Consider the following 10,821-nt stretch of genomic DNA (forward strand, 5'->3'; position numbering starts at 1 on the left):
AACGTTACTTGAAATTGTATAAACTTTAGTGGATTTTGTAGTAGCACAAACGATTTTGGTGATGTTATTGTTGTTGTAGCATTATCCATGGTTGGTGCGATAGCAAAATGTGGCCCTAACAGAATATTATTTGTTTCTTACTTAAACATAAATAAATAATGACATGCATTACTCTAATTCAGATCAACGCTGTTGTACAATTCATCTAGCTCTTTCCTTTCCCACTCTCTACCAACCCTAAAAAAGTAAATTAATAAAATTTTTTGAAGCATTGATTATGCAAATACCCGAGAAATTTCGACTCAGTCATTCGTTCGACATATATTTTTTTAACACAAACTCGTGTAATACGCGCTTTCTATATAACATAAGTAGAGGTTCTCTCAAATGATCCTCGGTAAAAACCGATACTAAACTAAGCATTGTTCAAAGACATTCATTAACTATCATCAAGAATTATTCACTAATAATAATGAGAATAAGCCAAGCAAGAAAAAGACAAACAATAATTGAAGAGAAAAAATGGTGTTGGTCTAGGCTAAAGTTTGTCACTTGCAACCAAAAGCACAGTAATGGAACTTGTATTTAGTTTATTTGTCGTTGTTCTTACAATTGTTGTTTCTTCTGGGACCTTATATGAGGTTTACTCATGAAGAGAAGGGTTGCTTTAAATAAAAAACAGTTGAAAGTACAATTTTTAGCCATTGATTGGAACAAGGAGCATGGGGTGTTCTCCTTTTTTCTTCTTTTTCTCTTCTTTTCGTCCCTTAGCCTTTTCTCTTTTTCTTTTTGGCTGCAAAGTGTTAACCTTTTCTGGGAAGAAGACCTTTTCTGGTCTCCATGTGCCTCCATCAACTACTGCCTCTCCCCATCCAGTAGTGGGTATCATAATATCTCATACTTATATGTGTATCTCTATTTATATATGCACATAAATCATAGTATGACAATAGCAATACGGTTCTATGGTAATGAAATAGCGGAAGCTTATAGAAAATGACAAGTGTTGGTTAATGATTTGCTTACAAATATTAAGAAAGAGAGAGTCGAGAGAAAATTTCTCGCGGAATTTTGTTCTAGTCAAAAACTACGTGCTATTAAGGCTCACAACCCCTAAATAAGATATCCCTACGAAACCTAATGAAACTAATAAATATTCAAAAGTAAAATAAAAATTTGATTTTTTCCCAAAAAAAAGGAAAATAATAAAAATAATGACCAAAAAAAGCGTTTTCGCCGGCCTAAACAATGGGATTTGGCCCAAAAAAGGTTGTATATCAAGGGCAAATTCATTGAATTTTGCTTGTTAGACCGTTTTCACTCAAAATTGACCCAAACTTCTCCAAAACACGCATCCCCAAAAATTATTTTTGTCTATGTTGATTCCAATTTTTATGAAATCTTCTTCTTTTTGCACTGCATCGGGTACTAACTCAATGTATGATGACGCAAAGCATAATCATTCTTTAGCACCCAATTATCTACTAGATTTGTATTTATTTTTATTCATGTAAAAATATAGTAAATACTCGATTGGTTGTTTGAAATTGTGTGTGTATGTATATGAAAGACAAAAACATTCAAAAGAAATTTCATTGTAGATAATGATCACATGAGACTGTATTTTTCGAATGCTTTTTACATTGTTATAGAGAGAATTTCGCAACGAAAAACAAACAAAAAGTGAAACCCTAAAAGATTTGTGAGTGGTAACATGTAACCCACATCAACACTGGAAAGAATAAAGGTAACAAAGCTCTTATTTACAGCCAAAAAGCTCTCATTGAATTGACATCTGCTTTGTGAAGAAGGATCTAAAGAGACAGTGGCATCAGTCTTTTTACCTTGTACATGTTGTACCCTTTACGTCTTTCGATTATTATTATTTTCAACATTTTCGTTCATGTCTTTAACAAAAAAAGGAATATGGCTTTTGTAGTGATATATATATCGAATATATGTTTATCTCGATTCTCGAATAACTTAAAATTTTAGACGAGAAAGAAAAATAATCAAATATAGGCAAGAAAGGGAAATGATGAATGTATGAAGATGATGGGGTCCAATAAATTGGGAATCTTGGGTGGGTTAAGGGTTAGGACGATGGATTAGTGATAAGCGAAGAAACAGGGCATGTGAGTGGGGTGACATTACTTTAAATCCAAAAAGAGAAGTTTCCCAGAGAGAGTCCAAAGTCAAAGCATCAAATCTTAAAGATTAAAAAACCCCTTTCCATAAAGATCCAAAACGTGCAATTATGCGTTTTTAGGCTCCATTTCACGTATACATATACACACATAAAAAGTATATTTACATGAGACTCGAATAACTTTGTATTTTCTATTATGGATATCTAACTTAGTACCATCTATTAACCTTTTTCTATTGATTTTAAATTAAATGGTTTAATATAGGAATAAAGCTATCGAAAAAAATAGGTTTAAGTTTCACCATAAAAATATACCGATTTGATCCGAACTCTGGGAATTGGAATAAGTTCCACAGCGAATCACGAAATCTCGGTGATGTTCTCTATCTAATGAATGGGAGCTTTACTTGGAGAAATAGAAGGAACGTGTATCACAAGTGTAAAATCTGAGAACGTCCCACATGAATATTCTACCATAGTGGGTATGGCTGAAATTGACGCAGCTACTTTCGAAGTAACAAAAAGAAAAACAACGATTGGAGTGGAGAGTCAGAATCGAAAAGAGGATTCCTCACTTCTTTCTCTCATTTAAAACCGTGCATGAGACTTTCATCTCACACAGCTCCTAAGTGATAAAAGAAAGAAGAACTCATCAAGTTTTACCCTAATTTTTATGATTATTGTATTTGTTGCAACCATAATTCTTCCTTATAAATATAGAGTTTTAGTTCTTAATAAAATACACACAAATCTATTAACTTCTCTATTTTATAACACACGTCATAAATTTTATTTATTGCACCGCATTTAATTGCACTTAACATCCTCGACCGTTGCTCATTGTAATATTTATATATCTAATTTTTTTTCCTCAAATTCTTGTCTTCAACATCTCATTAATTAGGACATTTTGTCCTAAATAACGATTTCTATCTAAATATTATGTTTGCATACTTCGAAATGAAGGAAAATAATACTTTATCTCACTCTTGCGTTTATTGTTTTATTTTAAATATTGCGGGCAAATAAATTGTTTTATGACCCTTCCGAATTTTTTGGATAGATATCGTTATTAGAGACTAGATGTATTAATTAATAACTAGATGTATTAATTAATAGAAAATTGAGAATAAAACTCCACCAAAAAAGTTACAGATATAATTGTTATAAAGAGCAAAACTTGATTATTTTAAGTGCAATTAATAAAAACCATGATATAAATATAACTATCTTAAATTTTTCATTTGAGTCCCATTATTTGATGTTATAATTTTTGGAATAGTGTTTTTTGGAGATTGTGGTTGAAAAAGGAGAAAAGTTTTTAGTTTTTGTATAATATCATTTTATTGAAAAACATGTGATTAAAAAGAAAAAAGAGAAATCTATTATAAATTTAATGCTGCTGGCTTAATTCTAAATTTTATCATCTCTAAGATCTGTAGGTGGGTTGGTTAAATAATATACTCCAACAGTTCCCAAGTATGAATATTGAATAATGAAAATCTTTAACTCAAGACTAATTGACCTTTTTCACTTTTGGCCAAGTTAAGTAATTAATAGCAACCACACAGTTTATTTTCAAGTTTGTCTTAAAACTCTGAGTGTTTTCTTTGCAAATGGTCCCTGCAAAAATAGAAAGATGCTGTGTGGTTCTTCTGTGCACTCTTCAAACACTGATTCTGATGAGTTTTATTGAATTTTGTTTGTGTCTGCGTGGCTGTTATAGATGTTGAAAGAGACGAGACTGCCATCAGCCATTACAACTGTGGCACTGAAAAACATGGTGTTTTTCATTTTATATTTATATGGGTTGCAGTTGAGAAACAGCAGTAGTACAGGACTCTCTCTCTCCCCTCCCCCACACTCTCTAGATTTCAAAATGTTGGTTAATAATTTTATGTCTTCAATGCCTGGGATGGGAGAGACTGGTCACCTCTATTTTCTGACCACCTAAGCCAACAAAGATCTTCAAGATTGTCCAAACTGATAATCTATGCACTACAAAGTTTGAGTCTAGACGAATAATAAGGGATTAAAATTAAATTTTTAATAAATTTTGATAAAAATAATGAAATATATAGCTGGAAAGTTATGATTTTCATAAAATTTGTTGACTTTAATCCTTACCAATGTAGGCTAAAATATTTTTTCTTTCCTTCTTCCCTCACACAAGAACATCCAAGAATTAAGTTGTTATACAAAAAATATATTTTACGTAATCAAATATTTGTACAGAATTCATTTCTATCAAAGGCCTAATACGTGTATAAAACTTGAACTCGCGACTGTGTGCTTTGATATCAACGGACTTCGATGAAAAAACTTGGAGTAAACAACCATAAATGGGATTTTTGATTTATATCAAGAAACCTCATATTCTTTTAAGAAAAATGAGGGGAAACAAAGCCTTACATTCACATTATTGTTTTTGAAATAATCAAACTCTAAAGATCTTGAATACGAACTCTCAGTTAAAGGAAGAACAACTACATTATCTTGAATACAACAAACTTAATAAGATTATCAATTATCACTTATCACTATGATCACCTTTCTTGATACCCCTTTCTCTTGAACACGATGATATGTAACTCAATCCCAGTGAATTTCCGTTGGCGGACAGTGTTTCTGTCACTGAACGTGAAGCTTGAAACTGCTGCTTACAAGCATGGCAAGTAACTTGTAACGTAGTTGAATTGTTTTGATTTATAGCATGTTGTTTCAAGGCCAGTGCTTTCTCTAGTTCTGCTCGTGCTTGTTGTCTGATTCCTTTTGCATTGGCAAATTCTTGTTCTGCCAATTCAATCTGTCGCTTGGCCTGTTGTCTTGCATCTTCTGCATAAGCCTTTTCAGCCATGGCTAACCTAAACTGTTCCTCCGCCTGTTCTTTTAGTCGTCTCGATGGTGGCACTGCTGCAGCCATGTTTGGCTTCTCACTACTGCACATATTTGCATTATCCATTTCGGTTTTTTCACTGATTTCTGATGACCCAATAGAGAGTTGAAGTTGAGTTGACTGATTTTCATCCATTTTGGTTAAGAGCTGGAGCTCTAAATTGGGTAGCCTGGAATTCTTGAAATTTTGACTAGAATCACCTGCAGGTCTCAAGAAATTGGTGTCCATTTTTGGATTTGGTAAAGAGAGTGGTGCAGAAAATATTGGGGTAACATTGGTGTCACTAGAGGGACTAGGGCTTGAGGCTGTTCGAGATAAACAAGCTGCAGGCTGTAAATTATTGTGTGCTTCTGATCTGAGGCGCCCCATGCTGCAAGAATCTTGGTGTTCAATGAAACTCTCCACCCTAAAATTAACCAAGAATTAATATTGATGACAAATAATAAAAAAAAAAAAAAAAAAAAAAAAAAAAGAAAAGAAAAAGCCCAGTAAATGTATATTTTTCATGCATGGAAAGACTATTTTTGTAATTCTGTAAGAAACGAGGTATGATGATCAACATTTTAATCACATCATATTTCTGGGATAAAGTCAAACAGTGTTATTAAAAGATAACTGTATTTATCTAATATATACGTACAGACATTCTGGGGGAAAAAAAAACGAAAATTGACCCATATGACTGAATTTTGGGAACTGTGGATAACTGTCAACAAATTGTTCCTAAATAAAGTATAACCAGAATCAGTCAAAACCTAGTTTATTATGATGTTTCTCCCTAGCGCATTTCTCGGACTTATTGATTATAATCTGATTTGACAATTAACATTAATAATAAATGGAAACTAACTTCTGCACTGAATACAACAAAATTTTGGTTCAATATGGTGGTAGAGGAAATCTTTAGTTTTAGACCACCAAAAATTTGAATTCAAGTCGCCTCCTACTTAATTTGATCAAAAACTGTAAAAATATAGGTGTTTGATAAAATTTGATAATTTAACTTGTTCTCTATCTGTTTAAACTTAGACGTGGGTGGATGACTAGATGATTAACAAATTTTGAGAAAAAAACGAACCTTGAGAAGACACGGCCACAGTCACAAGAATGTCCTCTAGTTCCACAAGTTTTGAGATGTGCCTTGTAATCTGATTGAACTGCATATCCCTTTGAACATTTCTCACAAACCCACTGTTTATGATTACTGTGTTTTCTTCTGAAATGTTTTTTGATTCCCACAAGATCACCTAAAGCATGGCAAGGATCATGATGCAAACAGCTAGGCTCAGGGCACACGAATACTCTCTTCTTTGCTATTGGTGTCTCCCTTTTTAGCAGTTTCCAAGGTACCTTATGTCTTCTTCTATGCATCTGTAAATTTTGATCTCTTTGGAACCCTTGATTGCAGATCTCACATACATATCGATCTGATTCCAATAGGGTTTTCGGTGAAAGAGATACAACTTCTGCATCTGGATCTAGTTATTTAAACAGTAAAACAGCTTCATTAATTGAGTAAAACAGTCAATAAAAGTAATTATAAGTGCAATAAATTCAAGAAATTTCTTATTATATATGAACATACCTGGGGTTCCTGCAGGCCTTCTTTTCCGTTTACTATTGTTTTCATTTTCCGAGGATGCAAATGGCTCGGAAAAAGAAGAGGGATTATTGCTGCTTAACATGGATAAGTGCGCTTATGGATAAGTGATAATATAATTCTATGAAACACGAGGCCTAAAACCCAGAATAAATTCTCTCTACTTCTCAGACTTGATCACCGTAAACAAATGGAGAAATTGGGGTAGATAATTAATAGATGAGGGGACGACAGAATATACAGCTACAGCCATGGAGCAAAGAAAATAATAATAAAAAAGGCTTCTTCTTTCGGTTATATAATCACCCTTCTTTCAGCTTTTAAGCTTTCAGCTTTTTTTTTATAGGGGTAGCTTTGCAAAAGCAAGCCGCTGTAGTGTCAATAGTGGCCGAGGATTGTGCGGGAAAATTGCATTGGAAGGTTCAGACGGTGGGACCTACAGGAAGGTGGTTGTTGAGGGGTCGACATCGGGTTGTTGTGGCGATGGCGGTGACAAAGGGTGGTTGTGGTCGTTGTGGTGGTGGTGTAGATTTTGGATTTGGATTAGGGGTAGGGGTAGGGGTAGGGGTGGGGTGGGTCTGGTTTCAAGTTGATCCCATCAAGAAGCTATTGGACCGAAGAGAAAAAAACCCCACATTAGAAACAAAACATACTCATTATTTCCATGTAATTATACAGTAAATTTGCATGCATAAATACAGGACAACAGCATATATACATACACGTTGGATTCTAAATTTTGTCATTTTTCAATAATTTTCATACATTGTAAAACTACAGTAATTACAGTTTTTTTTTTGTAATTACATATTGGTCCCTGTATAGTGACTTCCAGGACATTCTAAGTCCCTACCTATGCACCTATTTACCTATTTCAACGTATTACATGTTTGTTCTGTTGTGCAGATTGTTTTCTGTTAGATTGGACATTAATATTTATCCATGCAAAAAAAAAAAATAATAATAATAATAATAATAATAATAATAATAAATAAATCAATAAATTATTTGCCCTACTTTAAATTTTATGGTATTTTTTGTCTAAGCGTGATTAAAATTAGTCACGCTTTAGCATGTTATTGAATTAACAGGTCAGTTGCAAGTTACTATTTTTACATGGACAATCCTATATGAGCAGAGGTCGTGAGTTCGAAACATGGGGCTCTTGGAAGGCAAGGATTTATTTTTGGAAGGCAAGGGAACATTTGGAAGGCAATGATTTATTCTTGGAAGGCAAGTGGGAACTTGACAGACCTTTTGATACATAAGGGGGTGTCAATCAAGGTGAAAACTTTTGTGTCCGTAAGTAATTTAATCATTTCTACATTTGCAGCTATCAATGTGAAACTAAACTTGATTTGAATTTTATTTCTTATTTTATTTTTAATCACACGTTTCATTTTTTCATAACTTTTATCAAAATTAACTTTTTATTTTTTATTTTTTTATCAAAATCTTTGTCAAACAACCCTTAATCACTTTTTTCCAACTGACGAGAACTCTAAATCAATTCAAGGAGCGGCAACAACTGTGGGGACTAAGACAGAAAGATTGGAAAGGGGAGGGGACGAGAACAACAATTTGGAATAAGAAGAAAATTGGTTTCAATTTTCTTTTTATTTTATTCACATATTTATTAATGTTCTCTTTTAGTTAAAAATGACTGTTTAAAAGGTGAAAACTTTTGTGTCCGTAAGTAATTTAATCATTTCTACATTTGCAGCTATCAATGTGAAACTAAACTTGATTTGAATTGATTTTCTTATTTTATTTCTTATTTTATTTTTAATCACAAGTTTCATTTTTTCATAACTTTTATCAAAATTAACTTTTTATTTTTTATTTTTTTATCAAAATCTTTGTCAAACAACCCTTAATCACTTTTTTCCAACTGACGAGAACTCTAAATCAATTCAAGGAGCGGCAACATCTGTGGGGACTAAGACAGAAAGATTGGAAAGGGTAGGGGATGAGAACAACAATTTGGAATAAGAAGAAAATTGGTTTCAATTTTCTTTTTATTTTATTCACATATCTATTTATGTTCTCTTTTAGTTAAAAATGACTGTTTAGTTGTCTTGTCGGCTAAAATTAATAATTAGATGCCCGATAAGTGACAATTAACGGACAATTAGGCCCAAGAAAAGTACAAATTATAGATTCAAATGAGAAGAAAATTGAATGATTGTGTTTTTATCCTTTTTTACTGTCTTTTTATATAATTTCGTAAGAAAATAGTCTATAATTACTATAATAGAGTATTCTTCTTAAAACGACAACATAATGCATTCATTAACAAATATCTTTTCAAATGAAAATTTTTGAGACATGTGATTGACAATTCACACTATAATTATCGAATAAGTTTTATTAAATTAAGACATCAATAAAACAGTGACAAGAACGGGAATGTTGTCTTTTGCAAGCGGCGTTTGGTGATTTGTTGATTTAAAATGGGCCCCTAAATAATCTTAATTATATAACTGAAATAACAAAAAATATCTCTAACTCTTTTACATTTTATTTATTTAAATTTTGATTAAATTTTTATATAGAAAAATTAAAAGCGACTACTTTACTAACACCGTAATTTTTTATAGGTGCACCACATTTTAATCATATTATATGTAATTGATATATACTTGGAGCCTGTTTGGGAGTAATTTTGAAAATTGATTTTTTGACCGTTAGGAGAAAGATGGGGTCCACTTGTGAGAGAATAAGTTAAATATGACGATGATTGAAATAGTGAAATAACGGTCAAAAAATCAATTTTTTGGGTGAAAAATCGCTCCCAAACAGACCTTATTGTCATAATTATGATAACTTGGTTCAAGAGATAAGGGACACAGTTTAGGGTTAGGAAAACAAACTATTATATGCTGGGGAAAGATTGATTAATAAAATTATAGTGTGAATATAATTACCCAACAAATTAACTTTTCCACGGAGTTTCGAAAGAAAATGGTTGACTAAAATTTCTCGTACCACAACAGTAAAAGATTTTGAGGAAGATTTTCCATTTTGAATCTTAATGACCAACAAATTAAGACTCTGCTGGTTGGGATTAAAAACAAATTTTTAGTAAATTCGATAAAAGTTGATAAAATGTGTGATTACTGTGCTCTCTCGTTTGGTGGCTGTCGGGTCCTTTGATTCCTTCTCCATACCGTGATATCACCACCTCGCCATATATAAATTTAAAAGTTTCGTTTGGCCCTATTTTGAAAAGTTATCTTTTCAAATTCATTTTAATGAAACTCATAATTTTTTTCAACTTTTCAATCATGTGTTTTATCAACTTATATCAAAATATGTAAAAAAAATCTGAAAATGTGTGTGTGGATGAATTATTTTGAAAGATAAGCCTGAACAAAATCTCACTCATCAACAATTTCAAGTGTCAGCGTGCATAGTACATACATTATACATACACACATATCTAGAGAGAGAGAGAGAGAGAGATGTCTGGTGATTATATATGAGTAGATATGGTGGGGTGGATGATTGCAAAAGACATTCGCTTCTGCCGCTGCATGTGTGTGAGAATCCAACTCCCATCATGTCACCATTCTTTCTGCATAATTAATTATATTTTAAATAACTTTTGCTTTTTCTTTTTTTTCCTTCTCATTATTTACCTCTCACTCTCTAACGATAAACTCTATCGAGGAAGCATGAAATATAGAAAGAAGAATGCTAACAGTAAAATTACAAAATAGTAATAAAATTTTAGTTCAGTTATCTAATTTATCAAGAGTTTTGGGAATAAGCTCCTATTTGGTTTAATCAAAAAAGTTTGGAAAAAAAATATATATATATATATATATACACACACACACACACATCTAATTGAATCCACAAATTTTATTAAATTACCGCACATTTCATCTACTTTTTAACAAAATTTATAAAAAAAAAAAAAAAATTAATTTTCATTAAAACCAAACAGGGGTTATGGTAGGATTCGGGAGCCCTTTTGATTGGACTTTCAACTTGGATGGTTAGGTCATGAGATGGCGTGTAGTTCACGTATGGGCCACACAACCAAACACAGCCCACCATTGTTTCAAATGTTTAAAATGGACTATTAAGTATGGCCCTTGAAGCAATTGGGCTAAGGCTGAGATGGAGCCCACCAGGGCCACCACCAAGTTTGGTTTCATTTTGGGCATT

At 32.4% G+C, this 10,821-nt stretch overlaps 1 protein-coding gene across 1 annotated transcript; it reads right to left on the reverse strand.

Moving 5' to 3' along the window:
- Positions 1-4,478: 4,478 nt before the first annotated feature.
- LOC111405339 (protein SHOOT GRAVITROPISM 5-like) lies at positions 4,479-6,987 on the reverse strand. Its single transcript, XM_023034166.1, has 3 exons — positions 6,631-6,987; positions 6,124-6,523; positions 4,479-5,451 (listed from the first exon to the last, which is right to left on the reverse strand). Exons 1-3 carry the CDS (start codon positions 6,728-6,730, stop codon positions 4,680-4,682), a joined length of 1,272 nt encoding a protein of 423 aa, XP_022889934.1. The 5' UTR covers positions 6,731-6,987; the 3' UTR covers positions 4,479-4,679.
- Positions 6,988-10,821: the final 3,834 nt, after the last annotated feature.

Source organism: Olea europaea, chromosome 12, assembly GCF_002742605.1.
Source record: "Olea europaea var. sylvestris chromosome 12, O_europaea_v1, whole genome shotgun sequence".
In the NCBI taxonomy this organism is placed as follows: Eukaryota; Viridiplantae; Streptophyta; class Magnoliopsida; order Lamiales; family Oleaceae; genus Olea; species Olea europaea.